This window comes from Labrus mixtus, chromosome 20 (assembly GCF_963584025.1).
Source record: "Labrus mixtus chromosome 20, fLabMix1.1, whole genome shotgun sequence".
Taxonomy (NCBI): Eukaryota; Metazoa; Chordata; class Actinopteri; order Labriformes; family Labridae; genus Labrus; species Labrus mixtus.
Window position 1 is genome coordinate 16,671,820 of NC_083631.1, and position 21,103 is coordinate 16,692,922.

At 38.1% G+C, this 21,103-nt stretch overlaps 4 protein-coding genes across 8 annotated transcripts; all 4 read right to left on the reverse strand.

Annotated features, from left to right (window-relative positions):
* Positions 1-172: 172 nt before the first annotated feature.
* On the reverse strand, positions 173-2,926 carry LOC132954710 (uncharacterized). The gene is made up of 3 exons (XM_061027350.1): positions 2,275-2,926; positions 1,074-1,305; positions 173-965 (listed from the first exon to the last, which is right to left on the reverse strand). Exons 1-3 carry the CDS (start codon positions 2,578-2,580, stop codon positions 253-255), a joined length of 1,251 nt encoding a protein of 416 aa, XP_060883333.1. The 5' UTR covers positions 2,581-2,926; the 3' UTR covers positions 173-252.
* A 794-nt stretch (positions 2,927-3,720) lies between these two features.
* On the reverse strand, positions 3,721-8,283 carry elob (elongin B). The gene is made up of 4 exons (XM_061026287.1): positions 8,249-8,283; positions 6,365-6,499; positions 5,418-5,526; positions 3,721-5,228 (listed from the first exon to the last, which is right to left on the reverse strand). Exons 1-4 carry the CDS (start codon positions 8,249-8,251, stop codon positions 5,116-5,118), a joined length of 360 nt encoding a protein of 119 aa, XP_060882270.1. The 5' UTR covers positions 8,252-8,283; the 3' UTR covers positions 3,721-5,115.
* Positions 8,284-9,925: 1,642 nt separating this feature from the next.
* On the reverse strand, positions 9,926-15,619 carry zgc:153292 (uncharacterized protein LOC100003014 homolog). Of its 5 annotated transcripts, none has more exons than XM_061026320.1 (12): positions 15,431-15,619; positions 14,932-15,133; positions 14,795-14,827; positions 14,514-14,629; positions 14,051-14,159; positions 13,246-13,278; positions 13,109-13,141; positions 12,443-12,676; positions 11,914-12,017; positions 11,040-11,205; positions 10,892-10,954; positions 9,926-10,651 (listed from the first exon to the last, which is right to left on the reverse strand). In XM_061026320.1, exons 1-11 carry the CDS (start codon positions 15,493-15,495, stop codon positions 10,910-10,912), a joined length of 1,140 nt encoding a protein of 379 aa, XP_060882303.1. In that variant the 5' UTR covers positions 15,496-15,619; the 3' UTR covers positions 9,926-10,651; positions 10,892-10,909. The 5 variants fall into 5 exon arrangements, with proteins under 5 accessions (XP_060882303.1, XP_060882301.1, XP_060882299.1 ...); XM_061026318.1 differs by having other exon boundaries at positions 9,926-10,678; positions 10,896-10,954; positions 13,246-13,281; positions 15,431-15,617; XM_061026316.1 differs by having other exon boundaries at positions 13,246-13,281; positions 15,431-15,616.
* A 453-nt stretch (positions 15,620-16,072) lies between these two features.
* Positions 16,073-19,581, reverse strand: rusf1 (RUS family member 1). The gene is made up of 14 exons (XM_061026315.1): positions 19,302-19,581; positions 19,136-19,213; positions 18,930-19,044; positions 18,425-18,470; positions 18,288-18,320; positions 18,099-18,204; positions 17,717-17,818; positions 17,359-17,429; positions 17,068-17,252; positions 16,908-16,965; positions 16,744-16,808; positions 16,516-16,647; positions 16,366-16,431; positions 16,073-16,243 (listed from the first exon to the last, which is right to left on the reverse strand). The coding sequence occupies exons 1-14, from the start codon at positions 19,449-19,451 to the stop codon at positions 16,158-16,160; spliced, it is 1,293 nt and encodes a 430-aa protein (XP_060882298.1). The 5' UTR covers positions 19,452-19,581; the 3' UTR covers positions 16,073-16,157.
* Positions 19,582-21,103: the final 1,522 nt, after the last annotated feature.

A 21,103-nucleotide genomic window follows, 5' to 3' on the forward strand; every position in this document is an offset into this window, starting at 1 on the left:
TAGGTTTACGTTTTATTTCCTAAACTAAAATTTAAAGCAGTTGTTGAAACTGTTCTGGACACAGATAAGACATTTCGCATGATCAACATTTGTCGTTCTTCTGTATTTCCCAGATTTACTGCTGTTCATTTTGATTTTGGTGTTGTGTGCTGACAAACCAAACTACTCGAGATTCTGTTAAAACGATCTTTTATTCTACAGAACTTTACGCTAACATCCATAAACAGAACATTTTTGACAGATCTTATCACATCATCTGCTTCCAGAATCAAAGTTCTTGGACAACAATTGTGAGATGGTGTCACGTCTCTGTACACCCTCTTCATCTACCTCCCCCTCCACCTCGCTGGATGCAGCTTCCTCCTCCTCAACATCTCCTTGTACCACCTGTCCCATGTCCAGAAACACGTTATGCAGCACACAGGCAGTCAGCACAACAACTCTGGCTCGATCATAGTTCCCAATATCAAGATATTGGAGCCTTTGAAATCTGGCTTTAAGGTTGGCAACCGCCTGAGCCAGTATTTGAAAATGTCCCTCCAGCGTTTTGTTAAAGAGCTCCTCTCTTGGTCCGAGGCTTCCTGAGTATGGAGTCAAAATCCGAGCAGAGAGCGGGTAACCGGCTTTGGCCACGAGGCAGGAACCAGAGGGCATCATTTCAGGATGGCCTTTGAGTTCGTCTCTCAGAGCGCTGCCTCTGTCCACGTCTGACCCTTTGCTGATTCTGCAGTGTAAGAACCGGCCATTAATGTCACACACCAGCTGAAGGTTGAGCCAGGAGTCGGCATAGGCCTCTGTTTTCATCCGTTTTACTTTAGGCACAGTGCTGTCCACATCATGTTTCCCTATAGGCAGACGGATAGGGATGCTGGTGTGTCCCAACACTCCCAGGACTAGAGGTACTCCTTGCTCCTCCTCCATCTCTTGACTGGAAAGTGGAACAAGGGCCTCTATAGCCTCAGTGCCTGGAGGAAAGAGAAGACACCTCCCCTTAAATACTTATTGGATACATTAACAACACCGCTTCAATGAAGCAAACAACAAATCTTGAACAAACACTGCGGTCAACCCACCGACTGGCCATCTGATGAGCCTCTCTCCCAGCATGTTAATGCGCTCACAGAAAGAAAAGAAGATCCTGTGGATGTTTCCTTTCTCCAGGTGGAAGCGGTGAGAAACAGAGCGGTAGCTGACACGCTCAGAAAGCAGCGTGAGGGACAGCTGGACGGTTTGGGACAGGGATAAACAGGCCCGTCCTGCCATTCGAGTTCTGGATTTGGAGCTCTGAAGCAGGTCTGTAATGTACTGATGAGAAAAAGAATTATGAGAACATTTTGTTAAAAAAGGCAACATTGGTAAGTGAGTTGATTCAACTGTGTGTACGGTTAAATTGGTATTAATTACGGTACAAAAATAAAATACAAAGAGTGTATATTAATTATTTGAAAGAATGATGTTTACAAAAATGTTTAAATTGAGAAGGACTAGAAAATGTTTACTGATGTACTTTATGTGGATATTTGATCATTTTAAGTACACGATGTATGTAAATGTGTATCAATAGGTTGAATAATATAAGTCTGTCCAACAGACAGATACAAGAAATCTTTCTTACCGAAGGCCATAACTCTGTACAACAGCTCACCTCATGCGAGCAGAGAACTGTCATCATGATAATATCTGTCTCTCCATACTGTAATCTGTTCTGCACATGTTAAATTTACAAATTATCCCTGCACTCATGTTCACTTCATTTGTCTGTCTACTCGCCGTTATATTGTATAGTTTCTGCTTATAATATGTCAACACTCATGCACTTTAACTTGTGTCAATACTGTCCATCTACAACTCTGTTTTTACACATTTACATTCAATCTTCCATATTTAATCTTCCTATTTAAGACTAGTAATGCTTAGTTAAATCCTGGTTGTATATATTCACATTCTTATTTTTGATATTTTTAGTACTTATTTACTTTGTAGTTAATATTATATTGTGTTTAGATTTGCTAACATTGTGTTTTTTTACTCATATTGTGTGTTGGATAACCTGCTGCTGTAACGCCACAATTTGCCAGTTTGGGATCAATAAAGTAATTCTAATCTATTCTATAAGTACTTTAGTGAATATTAAAAAAAGATGATAACAACACTTGAGTGTTTTTTTGTGCATTGCAGGTGAGTAATATTATGATCTTGTCTCCTTGCTTGGATTGATTTGTGCAGCTATTTTCAGATCAACAGTCTCAGGTTTTGAAGCAGAAAGTTTGGTACCTGGACTGCAGAGTTGTCTGATGTGTGCAGATCTTCCGGGGTCTCGCCTTTTTCTTGAAAATTGGATGCTGTCGTCTGCAAAACTTGGGGCTGTACATCAGCCTGACTCGGAAGTAACTGAACGTATAATGTGGGAGGAGGTTGAGTTTTCAGTTTTGCCATCAGATCAGCCTCCAAGATCTCCTCCACAGCCTGATCCAGCCGCTGCTCCAGCTCGCCTGGGGAAAGAGGCTGCCACTCGCGCTCCACTATGTCCAACACGGCTCTACCTGCAGATAACACACACTCACTAATATCCATTTTCATGCGTATAGTTAACCTATAACCGCGAAGACTGTATCAAAAGAAAGAAGTGCATTATTTATGCATTCAAAAAGCAGATAAGTTAATCAAGCAGCTGCAGCCTAGGCAGGCCACCGTTACCAACGCTAGCAAAATGCTACAAAACAATCCGGCTGCAAGCCTGCTAACTAATGTATGATGCGTTCAGGTACTGTTGGAAAGTTCGGCACAACCATCATAACTTGCTCATTAGTTACGTTTGTTTTGTCGCGTTTTCTGTTTGCCAATTAATCAGAGAGAAGTCCAAACTTCTGGATTCCCAAATAGGATTTTTTTCCCCCTCCTGAATAGTTTATTCATTTATAGTTTGGCATGCAAAATTATGGAAGCCCATTTCCGCCAGTAAAAAAAATAAAAATGAAAATAATAGTCTCATAATTTCTCATTAGTCATTATTTCGATGATATATATCTCGTAATTTTGACTTTTTCTCATAATTCTGACTTTTTATCTCATTATTATGACTTAATATCTCATCATTTTGACTTTTTATCTCATAATTCTGACTTTTTCTCTCATAATTTTGACTTTTTATCTCTTAATTATGACTTAATTATTTTCGTTATTATTTTTTTAACTGGCGGAAATGGGCTTCCATACAAAATTGACAATACTGGCTTTTTCAAAATTCCAAAATGTGATCTGGTTTATTTTGAAGTGCATTTATCAAATTTAATTTTATTAACCAAACAATTCATTAATTGAATAAATAATTTGTTGAATTAACTTTCATTCACTTTGCATTTTTGTAACCAATATAATATTCACTTACACAGAACTGTACATATAAAGTTATATTTTATATTAGTTAACAAAACAGGAAACTTGCAAAACAAATCGTTCTGGTACCTACTTACTAAATATTTCGAAACACCTCAGAGGGAGTATAGTTTAGCATAAGCCATATGTGATTGGTTGCCAGCATTTATTTTATATCACACCTTCCTGAAATACCACAAGGTCACTGCAACTCCCCATATCAGCAAAAACTTTTTTTTTAAATAGTTTTCATCCAACAGTGCCTGTACATATTAAAGTGTACTGTTCTGTTAACATGTTTAGAATTGACAACAAAGGCATACAAAACACCACAGTGCAAAAGGGTGAAAAACAGTTGTTTTAATGTTAAATCAGTTACAAGTGCAACTTTGATCATGTCCCACTGTTTAACAGCCTCAATTTTTAAATGTGTTTGTCAACTATTTTTTCAACACCCCAGGTCAGAAAATAGTTTCCTGTCATAACTAATGGGGGATTATTGTTTTTTTAATCATAGTTTTCTGGATAGTGAGAACCAGTGTTATACAATTTGATATTTGGATGTGGAGAGGAGTTTACCACTAATTCACCTTTTATATTAGGGAAACATTGTGCATTAAGGTATTCATGGTGTATAATACAACACAGTTGCAGCATGAACTAAACCTAGCAGAGCAATGATTGATGAATTATGAAGAGTCGAATGTGCAGCCCACCACTCACACGCACAGTAAATAACTCATCACATGATAAACTACTTGTTTTAACTTAAAGCGGTTTAGGTTTACTACGCATCAACATCTCCAAGATGTAATGGGCTACAATCAAACACTGGAGAGGAAGGTTGGTTAGTCTCCACCTTTGTTAATAAGGTAAAAAATAATGAAAACAAATCAATAATCATTATCAATTCATTTTTGATTGCTGCTTTGCCTGTGGATCATTTCATTTTCAACACCAGGTCCACACCAGTGTTACTTGTGTTGTAGATACCCACAACTGAGCGCATTCAGTCTCAGTAACCTCTGTGAGCAGCTACAGTATGAAAACTACAACTACTGATACGTAAAATACCAAGAAATGTTCATCTTAATGCCAGATCTTCTGCCAAATGAGTGAATCTATTTTGTTTTCAGATTCATGATGTCCAAAAGTTTCTTGAAATACAGATAGTAACTTAGAAATTCACAAACTCCTAGCTATTGTCGCAACACATATTCAGGCCAAAGACCAAAAACATGTTAAATCCTAGTAATAGTTTAATAAAGTAACACACAAACATAAAAGCCTAAAAATGTCACACCTTATCAACTCCCACATTTAAGCCAGCAAAATAAAAAACACAAGTAAGGCAGCAGAACCTTACCCCCCAAAAAGACTAGAATTAATTAAATACGAGGTACAATTCTTTACGTTCAGCCTTAACCACTCCCATGGATGACTGACAGTGTCGTGACAAGTCCGTCAGGTATCTCTGAAGGGTCTTGTGTGAAATTATCAATTTATCTAGCATGCGTTCACCGATATCAGGACAAATGAATCACTTTGAAGCGCCCACCCTCAAATTAACCACAAGGGGAATCCGTGTTTGAAAATGTTTATGCCCAGCTGAAGGTCTGTTGTCGGCAGGGTAAAACTCTCACGCTGAGGCATCTCCTCCCAAAAATCAACCCCACCCTCCCCCCGTGCAGCCTCCCTCTGGACCCCCTTTGCGTCGCTATCGTTTCTCTGCACCCTCCCTCACTGAACAGCCTGCTCGTTGGCTGTGCTGCCCGAGTCCTGGGGCTTCATGACGTCAGGGAGCTCTGGGGGAGTGGAGAAAGACTCAATCCTCAGCTGCTCAAATGAATCATCTGAGACGACAGAGAGAGAGAGCCACAACAACAAGAAAATAAAGAGAGAGAGAGAAAGAGGATTAATAATCCAAAGGAATACACATCACAGCAGAAAATCAGAGCTACTCAAGATCACAATCACGGATCGACTTTAACCTAGACCACAAATGGGCTGATATGAGGTTGATTAAAGAGTGAGGTGCTTACCACCCAGACGAAAAGCTAAGCCCACCGTGGCTGGGGCCTGTGGTCGAGCTGTTTGATTTGTGAAGCCACAATTTCCAAGACTTTGTCCGTCGTTAAGCATCACGTCATCCTAGTCGAGATATTAGAAAAAAAGATAAAAGCAGTGCAGAGCCAGCTGTTCATTCACTACAGTTTTGTTTTTCTAAGCACACTGTGAACATTAACAACGTTCAGACACCATGGTCAATGTTTCAGAAGGGAATGAGGAGACACAGTTTGTTACAGTGTCAGGCAAAGCTTGATGTTAAAGAAATCCACTCTCACTTCTGTGTAAACTTAAGGCTGCAGTTAAACAGAAGTTACATTTTTAATGTTCTGCCAGAGATGCCACAATAGATCAATCCCTCTATGACAGGATATCAGAGTTTATGATACAACATCGATAAACATTTGTTTTTAATGTAGAAATATACCGGTAGATAATATAAGAAATGTGTTAAGGCTGAAACAATAAGATAGTTTGAATGTTTTTGATTAATGCAGTGAAGTAAATCATAAATTCTACCAACCTCATCTTCTATTATTATATTTCTATTATTGATTAATCCACTAAATAATTCTGTGGGATCATCATGACAAAACAAAATCTATACTAATACAGATCTATTAATGGACTAAATGTTGCAACTGGTATACCTTATTCCAAGAAGCAGTGAAGTTAATACCGTCATGTTTTCCTGTTGACCGTCTTCTCAATCACCAAGCGGTAAATCATGAATTTGGTTTTTATAGATAATAAAACACAGCTTAGCTGAATGTGACAAGCAGCAACAATAAAACAAAAGCTGCAAGTTTCTGTACATGGTCCATTCCCTCCTTATTACACGAATATACTAGATGATAAATAACTTCCATTGTTCACAGTTATTTCTATCAAAAGGAAAATGTAATGTTTGAAGTTAGTTTACCTTATAAAGCCTCTGATCTTCTGGTGGCCTCTTTAAAATACCTTCCACAATGCGTTTCAGTTCATAGACTGTGGTAGACTCTTTGGCATCTGTAAAGATGGTCGTCTTATGACGTCTGATCATTAGAAACACATCCTGCGTGAGATCATTGGACAGAGGAAAGAGAATGGAGATCACATACTGTAGTCTGACAGAAACGTTTCCTACCCAAAGAGTTAGTCATTTGATCAACGCTGATTTCTCAAAAACAACTTTGTAAACATAAGGAGAAATATTTCCCAATAACACGTAATTCACGATGTGGTATTTTAAATCATACTCCAAAACTTCAACACTTGGAGAAAAAAAAACTAGCTTTAGATAAACTTGAATTTTGTTAAATATGTGAGTTGATTTCAAAGACACAGAGGAATAAAGTTCATTATGGTGGGGAAAAAAAATAACCACAATCTACCTGTACTAGTCTTTTTTTTTTTTCAATCTTCCAGCAAGTTTTTAACCTTTGTGGGGTTGGTCTTTGCTTTTCTGTGATGTTAGACGTAAACAATACACTCATAACTGAGCCACTGCCTAAGCAAAGGCACAAGGTGCATTTTATGTCATAACTCGTGATAATGCAGAATATAGTATATGGTGTGGTTAGAAGTAGAGTTAACTTAAATGCGTTACGCCCCACAGTACACGGCTATTCTATCAAAACATTTGTTTCAGATTATACCTATTACCTACCGCTATAACCCCTGCAGGCAACTAAATTAAAACAAAATGAGGTATTAAATTGATCCATCAAAAGGCTGTAAACTCTGGAACACATTACCACCTGAAATAAAATGTATCTCTTTTTACAAAACAGATGAAATGCTGAAAGCAAGCCAGAGCTGTACCCACTTTTAAATAGTATCTTCTAACTTTATTTTAAACTGGTTTACAGCATTTGTATTGTTGTACATGTATTTTAATGTATCCTCATATTATGGGGTTTTATGTCACTGAATGTTGTACATTTTAATCTGTTTGTTTACACGAGTTGGACATGAGCAATATCTAAATACTCTTTATGCAGCACATGCTTTGTATTTCAATGCTTTGTATTGAAATTATGTTAAATTGCATTGTCCCTATTAAAATAAATAAATTCAATTATGCACCAACACAGGTAGGCAGGGTTCAGCAGTGTGGTAGTAGTAGTTAGAGGATAAGTTAAGTTAGATTTATAATGAATAAACTCCATAACGTCACAGTTATCTCTGCAGCAGAGTTTAAAGAGCCTCAGTGATGCAGCTGCTCTGTAGCATCATGATTAGCTCGCCTAGCCTGTCATGACGCTATCTGTTACCAAGAGAACAGTTCGCTTCTTTAGGGAACGTCTTGGTTGCAAATCAGAATTAATATTATATTATTCATTACGCTTGAATGATGACGTTAACGTGTCAACACCATCCACGCTGTGCTCGTTAATTCTGGGTTTTTAGACGAGCAGCTTCTGACAACTTTAGCCAGTTAGCTTCTCCGCGGTTCGCCAGCCATTTGATCAAAAGAAAAGTTTGTTGGTTGGGTTGTCACCGGGCAAAGAACGTGGTAATTTCCACGCCTTTGTGTCTGGACTCTTCTCTTTCAACACTTCAACACCGGTGTTAGAAATAAAACGCAGTGTGAAGCTATCTTCAGCCGGACTGTTGACGTTAACGAGCTAATCCTCGATAGCATTGGGGTTAGCTAAACAAAGGCATTTTCATTTTTTTTTGGATGGTCGCTTTTTGAGCCGAGCTACTTGACCGCAAATATTGTTTTTTTTTTTTTGGTTTTTTTTAACAGAAAGAATGTGTAACAAACTAAATCAACAGGACGTTACAAACTGAGTCTGTGTGTGTTTTCCTCACTCACCATTTCTTGCGGTTGGTCGCACTCAGAATAAAAAAAAAAACGCCTCCACTGCACAGCGACAAACTGTGAGGTCACGTCAGCGTCACACAGCCGCGCCTGCAACTCCGACACCGTCCAGCAGGTGGCGGTAGTGGACCCGTCTTCTTCTTCTTTTTCATTTAATAGAGATTTTTAACCAGACGGAAGATAGTCGCCACATACTGGTTAATATTAGTGTTACAGAACTGTTTGCTAAAATGTGTTTTAAATTGTGTTAATACATGAGAATAGAGATCATTACCTCTCAGATTAAAAAGGTATTATCACACCTGCATGTCGCTTGCTCTGATACAAATTTCCTTGATCCAATAGATTTTTTTAGATTTAAATAGATTTAAAAGGGACAACGCACATTAATTAACAAGCGCAACAAAGTCACACATGTAATAAATGTGCCAGATTTAGCCATGCAGGCTAATTTTCATCTGCAGTCCCTGGCAGATTGATGACATTTAAGAAAACATTAAAAAGCACAATAGCAAATAACTCATCTCACTGAAACAATATGAGCATTTTCTGCATCAAAGATAAAAGCAATGCCTTCTTTACTTTCTTCAAAATGTCCTGCTCTGCTATGAACACAGTTTAAGACTGAAGATTGATGTATTGTGCTTTTTTTTTTTTTCCTTTGACCAACTTTTTATTTATTTTGACAGCCTTTACAGGTGTATATCATCCAATAAATTCATTAGGTAGTAATTCATACGTCCATTTCATTGTCATAATTACAATGAAAAAAATAAAATAAATTTAAAAAGAAGAGGATGACAACACAACCCTGCAAACCTTTCCCCCCCCCCCCCCCCCCTTGGGTCTTGTATTTTAAATAAACATAGAGGTAAGTCTAAAAAATAAATAAATACAAATATATATATAGGCGGCTCAAATTAACAAAAAATAGAAGGACAAATAATAATGATAGCAATAATGGGATTAAACATTTAAATACCACAGTGTAGTGGAGAAAGACAAAAACAATCAAACCAATAACCAGATCATAGTATAGACGTATTGTGCTTTCTAATGAGCAACACGCCTCCCTTTGGTTCCAGGTGAACTACCTAAGGATCGAAATACTTTTCAACCATTCTGAACAGGCCTTCATCATCAGACCATTTCTAAACCTGCACATTGACTCCCTTCCTTGGAAAGCAAACAGCTGTTTCTTTGCACTTGTTGCTTCTTTTATATGAAGGCCTCATTTCCTCCTCTCAGCCTCTCAGCTGTCGCTGCAGTGAGACAGCTGAACCGACAACAGCTGTGACATACAATTCAGGGCATCAGCTACAATCTGTTGGAGGGTTTTCTTATTTATTATGGTGTTGTGACAAAGTGGCTTCATTTGTGTGTGATGCACAGAAGGAATAAAGCTATTCAATTGAGAAATGCTTGGTTGGAAACTTGCCCATTGAGCTATTTTCCTGTAACTTATATGTGGTTTTGTTTGACATATTTTGAATTAAACCTTATGTAGTTGTTTCCAGTCACAAATCTGTAATCAAAGTCTCTCCATAACTCGTCTTTGCATATCTAAAGTGGCCTGATGGTTGTAGATTCATCTCAGGAACAACAAATGTGATTCTCATTTGTTGAATGTTCTTCATATAGTGAAATCATCACCGTGTGTAAATGCTAACAGTAGTTCAAAGTAGACCATTTATTGTGCTAATGGCTCACTTGTTTTTATAAACCGGTTATACATCACAAAGACATTTTCTTTTTTTTGCACGTGAAACCCAAGCAATTTTATTAAATTCATGAAATGCTTTAAATTTAATAGACACAAAACAAAATCAATCAAAAGCTGTAGCCTTAAATGTAACAATTTGATTGCTCGGAAGAATTGTACCACTTTGTGGCTTCTGTAACAGGAAGCTTACGTACAAAATGCAAAAACAATTCTGATGTTAGCACAAAAATGTTGTATTTTTCACACTCATATGGCTTAACCAAAACAGCACTCATACTATCTCCTTTCTAAACCTAAAAAATAACTCTCTTCATTCGTATTCATTTTCAGGATCTCAGCAATGTTTTGTTAATCCTTTAAGACAATTCATAGTTGTATAGTGTTGACATCTTATCTCTTATCTAACTAAATACTAAACAGGACTGTGAAAGCCTTTGTACTGAGCTGAAATAAATAGGTACAAGTGAATAAACATCACAAATAATTTAACAGGTTGAAAGTTGACTTGAGTTGCTGGGAGAAGAGAAACGTGTGGCGTTCCATCTGCCACATCTGTCCCGTCATGCGGCTCCTCCTGGTTCCCACTGTGGTCATGATGTACACTCAAAGTCCAGCATTTAACCATGACAAAAGTCAGAGTTATGTTTTTGTTTTTTTTTCTTCATAAAACCAAGCTCAGTTCGATTTCCACATCAGTTGAGCTGAAAAATAATAATCATGAGTGAGACAAGTTTTACAAATATGTAAAATTCCCAAATGATGTTCTTGTCTTAAAAAGTCCCTGACATTTTCTTCATGGAAAACAAAGTGTGAAGTGCAGAGATATTGAATATATTCCACGACTCCCCATAAATGTAGAAATGCTATTTCAATCTTAGTATGTACTCACACCAGATACTTCAAATAAATCCAACTCACCATATTAGCTGACTCTATCTCACCACAAAAGCACTGTCCTGGACCCTGGAATTAGAAAACTGTGAAGAAGAGAGTCAGAAACCATGAAGGTCAAAATACAGTTCATATAACAACCAAACTCAGATGTTCAACAATGACACTTACCTCCAGTTCTCTGGGAGATTTCTTCAGCTCCAGCTCCTTACAGCAGAGCACTGAGAAGGGTCTTTCTTTGGTCTGTGAGTTCTCCTTGAAGCACAGACTGAAGACCTTTGCAGGCAGGTAAACGTCCCAGTCAGGCGCGTGCTCTTCTATTAGCTCATTGACCATCCTTAAAAAAAAAAAAAAAAAAAAAAAAGAGCATGAGGAGTTAAAGCATTATTATGAAGGTGTTGGAAAGTGTCCTTGATCACTTTAAAGGATAGAAAATACAGGCCACACTTGACGAGAGCTACTGTACACATTTGATCCCACTTGTTGATGTAATGTACTCGTCATTTCCTCTGCCATTAGATCTATTAATAAAATACAGATATATAGTTACATGGAAGTTATTAATGTGTGGAATTTTCTCTGGTGACAAAGCTTAAATATGTCTTTTACTGGGTTAGACGTCTGCAACTTTTTAAACATCACATTCCAAAAAAAGACTGATGGCCAATCATCTCAACCACACATTTAACACCAGAATCATTTGCGTTCTAATTAGACTTAGACTTTCTTTATTGTCATTCAAACTTGTACTTTAGAGTGCAGATAAGAACGAAATTTTGTTGCATTTGACTCGTTAGCGCAGGATAAAAACAGCAGCAAGTATTCACATAGAAAAAATAAGGTGCAGATATAAATAGATATAAAAAGAAAAGCGTAATGAGTAAAATCACTATACAGATAAATATATTGCACGTTTGTGATGTATGTTATATTGTATTTTACAGTCCAGTGAGGTAGTCCTGTGTGGGGGTTTAAATATATAAACTATAAATATTGGAACTGTTAAACTATTTTTTTTTTTTTTTAAATCACTTTAAGGACAGACCTGTCAATCAGCTGCTCTGTGATCACGTCTGCGGTGCCGGTCTGCTGATGATGGACGACAAGAGCAATGGTGATCTTCAGCTGCTCCTTCAGTTCTTTGTTGATCTGGAATGTAGATACAGTAAGTCGAGACGTTAGCTGATGAGGTGATACTGAAACACAGATGTTTAGTTCTACAAAATTCTATTCAATAAAAGTTGTTTGCAGTCAAAAACAACAGATTGTCAGTCTATCCACATCATTTTGGACAAATGGTAGAGATATGGGAGCATCTCATGTAAACAAATAGTAAGCACTTATGTGATCAGGCAATTATCCGGTAACATGTTCGTGATGCTTCAATTGAACCGGCCAATGACAGACTTTGGTTGATGTAAGGCATCTTAGTTTGTTTGTTTTTAAGGAACCTCCAAGTGAAAAAGCAGACGGGATATGTTGAATTACCACTCAGATTTACTCGTTCAAAACTGATACGGCAATTGGGAGAACATTTTTCCAAAAAGCAGCACTTCAGTCTTTAATGCGCTCACTTTTTGGACCATGTCACGCGGCAGTCTGGAGAGGATCCTGAGCGGGTATCCAAAGTGGGCGATGATTTCCACGATGCGCTTCGCCACATGTTCTGGGAGGAAGGACTCCAAAGGTACAGCTTCGACCCACTTAGAGAAGAAGTCTGTCACAGTCAACATGTACTTGTGTCCGTTTAGAGTCTCAGGCAGCTGTCCTCTGACATCCAGACCGAGCCACTGCCACGGCTCTGTCACCTGCAGACAAAACATTACATCATGTAGAAATACGATGTGAATGAAGAAACTACCTCAAGCCTTTCAAGCTTGTTAAGTGAGACGTAACAGTGCTTGTTGCACTGGCAGCTACTTTTACTCATTACAAGCAATCCAGGCCTCTTTTTTTTTTTTTGCTTGCAAATATATGCTCAGTAAAATATTAGATTTTAGGGGCGCTGGTGGTGCAGTGGTTAGTGCGCGCGCCCCATGTATGGAGGCTGTCGTCTCATGCGGGCGGCCCGGGTTCACATCCCACCTGTGGCTTCTTTCCCGCATGTCATTCCCCACTCTCTCTCCCTGATTTCCGACTCTATCCACTGTCCTATCTATCCATTAAAGGCATAAAAAGCCCAAAAATATCTTGAAAATCTTAGATATATTAATAAAAAATATTAGATTTTAAAGTCTTACCTCTATCATCTTTTCGGGATCTTTACATTCTGCCTGTGGAAATTGCAATAAAGTATTGAATTAAAACACTTTGTTTTTATAGAAGTTATTTTATAAAATACAATTTGATGTCATTTAGAATCAACAGGATTACTTACACTTAAATCATCGTCTGGAGCCCACTGAACATCCTGCTGGTGCATTCAAAGAAATACAGAAAACATGATTTAAATAAGACAGTGATAGATAATCAACTGCAAAACAGAAGCTAAAAATATGGCCGACAAAGGATTTCAATATGATGTGTGTCATACTGCATGTAAATAAAAAGAAGCAACTGTTATACTGTTTAGATCAGGGGTGTCCAAAGTGCGGCCCGAGGGCCATTTGCGGCCCTTGAGGGGATTTTTTGCAGGCCCATGACTTCAAATGAAGAATCAGAAGATTTTGGCCCGAGGCCTCGATTAAGATTGGCACATTATCTTTTTTTTATTTTTCATGTTAACAAGGGTTGAACAATATTCCTAAAATAGAAAATGTTCAGTAACATGTATGTTGTTGTTTTTTTGTTTTTTTTTAATCTACAGCTTTTACTATTTTCCACATTTTTTTGTAAACTATGAAAAAAAAACATATGCACAGATTTTGCAAACAAGCGGACTGTTGTTTAACCATTTAATGACCCCGAGCTAAATGCAGAAAGCTTGAACCACGTTACAGGCTTGATTCTGAGAAAAAAAAACAAATAAAGTAGAACGAAGAAATCTAAATATTTGATTTCCTTTTCTTAAAGGGTTTCTTTAGCGAGCCTTTCGATTCTGATCTACAAAGCCTTACTATTTTTTAAACTATATCTTAAAAAACAAAACCTGTGGCCCGCGAGCGATTCTAACACGACAATTTTGGCCCGCAAGAAAAAAAAAGTTTGGACACCACTGGTTTAGATCATAAAACTCCAAACACCTGTGGCACGCAGTAATCTCCATGGAAGAAATGTGGAAATGACTCAATCTTCATGAGTCCTTCATCGACTATAATCCTCCATCTTTCAGGCCTGTTCTGCTCTTCGTCTCTGCAATCAATAAAAGGTTAACTCAATATAGAGGCAACACATTTCAAACAGGTGAGATCAAAATACAAAAAGGACTTATTATCAGTATTTAGCCTCCTGCTTTTTCTGATTCAGTCGTTTTTTTTCCTTGATTTCTCTTTTAGGATGAAATGATGTTTGGGAATGACTCAGGGAAATCCAGATATGAAACTTACTTCTTTTTTTTTTCCACTCTGGCTTGTGTCAGCAGAAAAAATGTTTAACAGTATATAAAAAAAAGCAGAGATGGACAAAAATCCCTGTCAAAGCATTTCAGCCCCCCATCTGAATGAGCATTGGACAAACACAGACCTTGACTTGAACATTTCAACATACCGGGAAGGCTCTTCTGTCTGGCTGGCCTCTTGGTTCTGGATGTCGGGCTTTGACGTGGAGCGAGTGGTTGTTGGAGACTGAGCTGAAGTCGTCTTCGAGGCTTTTGCAGCAGGCGCCTGGGTTTACAAAAAGGAGAAGCAGAACTGGTCGAACAGCTTGAATAATAACAGAACTGTCTGTGAACTTCAATGTTTTAGAAGTTTAGTAAACAACAAGCTTTCTAAAATGACAGCTGAGTCACAGTTGGTAGCAGTTTGGGTTTTCATGCAATGTGCTCTGACCTTGTTTTGCTTTCTTCTCGGGTTGATGGGAGCCTGAATCAGAGGAAAGAGGACAGTACAACATGTTGCTGCATCGTCATTGGAGAGAATCAAAACTGCTTCTTCCACGTTTTGTTTTCACAGCATGACTTACAGACCTTTGTTTTCTGCGTGTCAACGGAAGGAGAAAATATGGTGGGGATGGCATCGTCTCTTAGTGTCACACATTTCCCTGTTCTGTCGATGTGCTGCTCCTCAAAATGATGGCTGCACAGCACCGAGAAACGAGACGGAGTCCAGTCATCCCACTTCATGTTGTTCAGCCATTTCTTCAGTTTTCGGGGGTTGTATAGTGGAAACCTTCAGAGACAAAAATAACTCACTAAAACAGCCCTACCATCGATGTTTGCTTTTTTTTTTTAATGTGACGCATAACTCAATTTAAAACTCTGGTTCTTCACAGAAATATAATAATTAAATATTTTTAAAAACGCTGATATATTATTATCAAAAAGTGGCTTTAAATAACAAAAACTGCACAGCTCTAAAGATAACTACGTTTAGACAAAACAGCTGATGTTGTGAATGCTGACTGACTAGGGTTAGTATTCTGCAAGCTGTACTCAGTTTATTCATTTAACAACAAACAATACTTACTTAAAAAACTTAACATCTGATTCGTGGGAGTTTTCGCAGTTGTAGGCACATTTGTATCTCCCCATTTCGTTCACAATTAAGATAAACTTACGACCAAACCGAGGGATTTTGTTTCTGGAGTTATCCGAAACATGTAAATAGCAATTCCACGTCAATGTCCGGTAACCTTTCAGAATAAGAGCCTCACACTGGCGTTATTTAAAGTGTCTGGAGTGAAGCAGCATGAAGAAAATCCTGCAACAGGGTACTATTTAGCTCAACATATATTTTCCTTTATTGAATCTTGTATCTAACCTGGTTTATGTAATTAATTCACAGCACTAGTGCATCATTTTTACTGACAGTGATTTCCGCTAATTTCCGGTAGTAGTCTATACAATCTGGAGGGCTTGACCACGCTGTTCTTTTTGTTCTTCTTCGTGAGTTGTTGGTTGCAAATAAATGCGCAACACCTCCCCCTTGTGGAAATAAGACAGAACAGCGAATGCAAAAAAAAAAAAAAAAAATCCAACAATAATAAAATTTTATAATTTTACATAAAAATGTAAAATTATAAAATTGAAGAATATTCAATGAGTTACATGCTAAATAAACCACCTGCATATCGATGTCATTTTTAACTCATACAGAATCAAACAAGAATTGCATGAAAATATCAATATTTATTAAAAATTTAGGGGAAAAAAATGAAATATTAACATTTTCAAATGGTATTTGATGTTCTTGCTCAGTTGCTTTTAGTTTTCCATTCGACCCTCCACTCATCCCAGTCCAACAGATTTCTCTTTGTGTCCCATCCCGCAGCTTCCACTCCTGGAAATAACACGACGTTAAGTAACTGTGAGTAACACTTTCTGTTGGTAACTTGTGATTGAGAAAAAAAAAGATAAGATGCTGATTTGTAGTTTAAAAAAAGTTTGTGAGTGTGTGTTTACCTTTGAGAAAAGGACTGAAAACAGTGTCCATCAGCTTGTGACTCTCGTGCACCATTTCCCAGTGACCTTTAAAAAAGTGTATAATGAATAAAGGATGATAGAACCTTTTTAATATCATTTAATAAATAAAAAACACAAGTAAAAACTCACTTTGCTTTTGTTGTTTCAGGGTTTCTCTTGAAGTTGAAGTGATCAACTTGCTGCTGAGCCAAACAGCTTGGCACATTGCTCTGATTTCATCATGCACTGATGCTTCCGGCCGCAAACAAACACAAACACAACCTGGCGGGAAGACAGATTTGTAAAGAAACAAGTAAAATGATGTCACATGCCTATTCATTAATCAGCACAGTTTTTGCATGAAGGAAGATGACATACCATTTTGAACTCCTAACAGGTAAGGCATGTTGTTTTGCTCCAAAGCTAGATTAAGTTCCTCTGGCCTACAAAACACAGAAAATTATATGAAAAATGTTAACATTTTTATTGTTTGTATGAATGTATTTATTTGTCATAAAAGCCAAAATAGAGCACGTAATTACCTCTGTAGAACCTCCTGTAGCCTCACTCCAAGTTTGATAGGCACAGTGTTTCTGAACTCTAGTGAAAAACAGGAGAATAAATCATATTGAATGCACATTTTACAGCTTTGGGTCAAATGTTACAAACTAACAGCACAATCAGAAAATGTATGACTCATACCGATGAAAACTGGTTCTCTTTGATTGGCCTCTTGTGGGCTCAGGATCCGTTTGTCTCTCAGGTACTGCCGCAGAACGATTGAAAGCCGCGCCTCATTGAAGGTCTCCATGACGACCGACCGCACGGCCTTGTAGTTGGCAAAGAGATGGAGGACGGTGAAGAGAAAGAAGAGGCTGAGAGTCAGTCTGAGAGAGGAGAGAAAGACAGAAGAGGAATATGAGCAGATAATGTGAATGACTCTTCAAGTAAGGCATTGTGTGAGATTCAAATATTCAACATGACAGTACTTACAGTGGATTATCAGTGACCAGGGGAATGAGTATCAAACTAATCAGCAGTCCAGCCAGATTGACTAGAGTCTCCTGTGGAATTTAAAACACAAATATTAGACACACTGCCTTCTCAGAAAACCTGTTTTCTTTGGATCATCAATCAGAACTGTATCAAGACCTTTTTAAAGACATTAAGATATTTTACAGTATATGAGGTTATAATTACCGTTTATTACTAAAGAGCACACATAATGAAATGGGGAAAATGGCCAAAACAGTGTACATTAATTCAGTACGTAACCACGCTGTTCAATGTGGTTTGCTCCACACTAAGAAACAAACATAGGTCACAGAAAAGTCAAAAAAAACATATCAACCTGACTGCCGTCTTTGGCCGAGATGTCGGCCATGTTGTCTCTGCGAGCCTGATGAACAGTCAGAGCAGCTCTGGTTGCACCGCCTGCCACTCCAACGATGGACTTGTGAGGACAAACACAAATAAATTCACTGAGTCAGCTTATATTTATCTACAATACTTACATTTGATCAGTTTGATTATTTCACCAGAGGATCAGACATAAAAGTCAGAGCTATTCCAAACACGGACCAACATATCCTGAGTCACCGAGTCACCGAGCAGAAGGTCATTAGTCAAAGCATCTACAACCTGATGCACGTTTCTCCAGTGCCTTTAATCGACTATTAAAAAGATTTTTTTTTTTTTACCCAGCTGAATGAAACTATTGACAGTTTTCCTACCTTGAATATCCCAGCTGTGCACACAATCAGAATGAAGAAAGCAGGAAAGTATGGAGCCAATATTTCCATGAACATGGCAATGTCGTTGAGAACGTCAGCAAAAAGTCTGACAGGAAATCAAAGAAAAGATCTTTAAATGGCTTCTGGGATAGGAATCTAAATCACTTCATTTGAATCAGTCACACATACCTCCATTTTTTGGCCTCTGAGTCCAGTTTATTTCTAAAGAACAAAGACACAAAGGAACAGATCATAAAGAGAAAAAGTGCAAATAAAGAGTCACTTGTTTATATCAAAGCTCCTAAAACTGGAAACTATAAACCTACCCTTTCTGCCAAGCAAAGAGGATTCTTCCCAACATGCCAGTTCCATCTATAGAGGACACAATAAGTTAACAGGTTTTTTTAGTTTTGTATTTATTGCACAATAAAAAAATAATATAATATAATTAACATAATAGATCAATGGAAAAACAGACAGTACATAATGATTAGTTAATTAACAAACTATACATTTTGAAAGAAATGTGCTGGAGGAGCCAAATAAACCCAGAGGGGCTCGTCGAGTGGCCCCTCCTAAAGAGAAACATGTAACACAGAGACAAAAACAATAAAGCGAACAAGAACACGTACTCAATAAAAGGTGTAAAAGAAAGAAAAACAAGAAAGAGACAAATTAAAGAAGAGGGGGGGAAAAAGGAAAATAAGCTCTTATGGCAGAGAAAGATTATGATGGCGAAATGAAATGAATGGTTTGTTTTTTTTAAATAAGTTGAGGCTGGTTCAACTATGAAGAAGCAATGTAAATGTTTGATTTATTGTTAGTGTTCACCTCTAAGTAGCCATGTGACTGTGGCTGCAGCTACTGTTGCCTCTTGGTTTCCAACCCCGACACCTTTGAGAGAGGCCTGAGTGGCCAGAGTCCCTGACAGCGAGCTGGAGAAAGCCTGACAAACAGAGAAGGAGTGTGGAGGAAGAGTTTCAATCTGGCGGTCAAGATTTCAACAGTTTAATCAAATAGTGTGTCGTCGACTTTACCTGCACAGTGTCCCAAAACTGGTACTGCAGGTAATCGTTGCTGACACTCTCTGGGTAGCCTTGAGGCAGAAAAACACTCTGAAGAAAAGAGTTCAAATGTGAGTCAGAGGAGGAGCTGAAGCAAAAACAAGTCAGTCAGTGTCAGGTGCATGGAAATGTTGTTTACTTTAAAAACTCCAATAACGGTGTTTCCTCTGGATTCACTTTCACTACCATCTCTTCTCCTCTCCATCACTCCATCCTTTGCTGAATACTTCCAGGACTCTGCACTGCCATACCTCTCTGTCGCCAGAACCGGACCAGTGTCTTTCTCCATAACGGATTGTTTGGAGGAGCGAAAGCAGAGCAGTGCTGAAAAATGTATACAAACCGAACAAATTCTGCAGCCTGGAATAAACCGAAATGTGTTTAATTGAAGCGCATTTTGTGCTCAGTCTGCAGAAAGTAAGACAGGCATACGTGTCTCCTATCCTGTCTTCATTGCAGCACTTCCGTGTTTTTTGTTTTTTTTTCCGCCCTCATTGTAGGGCCATTCGTCATTGGTTCATTTAGAGTGGAAGGCGTGGCTCCAATTTTAGTGTTTTTTTTATTTATTTATTTAAAGGAACATCACAGTAATCTGTTTAGAACAAGAAACCTTGACGTCATTAAGGTACAAGTGCCAAATCAAATGTGTAATAAATCAACACGTCGACCTTGAAGATAAGATTAAAAAAAAAAGGTAACAAATCGAAAGGATGAAGTTCCAACTCACTTTATTTAGTGATTTTTTTTTTTTTTGGAAAGCCTCATTATTATAGTTTTAGTTCTTACATTTACATTTTGTTTTTATGCAGTTTACATTAATGATAACAACAATGGGTCACTCTTTTCTAAATAATTGTCATTTCAGGTGAAGAAGCTCTTCTTCAGTATGGATGTGTGTGTGTCTGACTGATGGTGTGACTCAATAACTCGCCTTGATGACATCACTTTTAGCTTCCTGCTGTTTGAGCCAACGCATTTAGACTAGAGATTTACTCCAGTCTCGTTTTCACCATGCCTCTTTACCCTCCTCCCCCTGTTAATAACATACTTTATTACTTTGATACAGGGCTGGATCGTGTGTTCTGATGTAAGACATGGCCAGTATTTGTTACTAAGGAAACACAAGTGAGATCATAACCTGACTCAGAGTAGGAGATGCTTCACCTATGACGTAAAGGTTTACTCACTAGAATTTTGTTTTTAAAGCTAAAACGGTTTAAATTCCCTCTGTCCTTCTACCTCACTACGGCTAAGCAAACAAAAAAACTAATCATCACAAATCCCATGCTTAATTTTCCCAATGAGATCAGATCTGACTGTCTATCATGCTGGCAGAGTTCACAGTGAGTGGCGTCATTTCTGGAAAAAAATGCAGCCAGGTAGTCATCAACTGTTGAGCAAAAGGGGAGGAAATATTTCTTATCTCTGGGTCATAGATCAGAGGGATGGCAGATCATAGATACTACAAAAAGAGGGCTGATGGAGCCAAGAAAATACAGTGTATAAAATGGCAGGGATTTAGCAAAACAGCTCCAGTTTGTTTTTGTTTTTGTTTTTTTAAAAGGAGGAAAACTTAGGTTTAGAAAAGAATGAGGCACACTGGTATCTGTGACTGTTTCACCCCTCAGGCAAGACAAGTGCTGACACACCTTTCCCAAGTCCATAGGAATGCAACATGGGAAAGAAGTGAGGGAAAGGTTGTAACATTTTACAGAATGTGAAAATGTGTCTGAAGGGGAGAAGAGAGGAAGTCTATAACCTCCGCGTACAAGGAACAGAACATGAGAGCTAATGAGTGAAGGAAGGGTTCGTGTGGGAGGGAAGGAAGGAATAGCAGAAGAAGGAAAGAACCTGCCACAGAAAATGGGCGTGGAAGTTTCACACAAGAGTTTCACTCCCAGCTCTCTCCGTTCTGTTTGCCATTTAACAACTTACACGACT

Coding starts and splice junctions, on each gene's coding strand:
- LOC132954710 (XM_061027350.1), bottom strand. CDS start 2,580: ATGAAAATGGATATTAGTGAGTGTGTGTTATCTGCAGGTAGAGCCGTG. Junction 1,306..2,274: donor CAGACAACTCTGCAGTCCAG/GTACCAAACTTT, acceptor TTTTCTCATCAG/TACATTACAGACCTGCTTCA. Junction 966..1,073: donor GCTCATCAGATGGCCAGTCG/GTGGGTTGACCG, acceptor TCTTTCCTCCAG/GCACTGAGGCTATAGAGGCC.
- elob (XM_061026287.1), bottom strand. Junction 5,527..6,364: donor AAGATCAGAGGCTTTATAAG/GTAAACTAACTT, acceptor TATCTCGACTAG/GATGACGTGATGCTTAACGA. Junction 5,229..5,417: donor CTTAGCTTTTCGTCTGGGTG/GTAAGCACCTCA, acceptor CTGTCGTCTCAG/ATGATTCATTTGAGCAGCTG.
- zgc:153292 (XM_061026318.1), bottom strand. CDS start 15,495: ATGGGGAGATACAAATGTGCCTACAACTGCGAAAACTCCCACGAATCA. Junction 14,160..14,513: donor CAGACAGAAGAGCCTTCCCG/GTATGTTGAAAT, acceptor TATTGATTGCAG/AGACGAAGAGCAGAACAGGC. Junction 12,018..12,442: donor CGCGTGACATGGTCCAAAAA/GTGAGCGCATTA, acceptor TCTACATTCCAG/ATCAACAAAGAACTGAAGGA.
- rusf1 (XM_061026315.1), bottom strand. CDS start 19,451: ATGGAGAAAGACACTGGTCCGGTTCTGGCGACAGAGAGGTATGGCAGT. Junction 18,471..18,929: donor AGTCACATGGCTACTTAGAG/GTGAACACTAAC, acceptor TGTCCTCTATAG/ATGGAACTGGCATGTTGGGA. Junction 16,648..16,743: donor CCTGTTAGGAGTTCAAAATG/GTATGTCATCTT, acceptor TCTTCCCGCCAG/GTTGTGTTTGTGTTTGTTTG.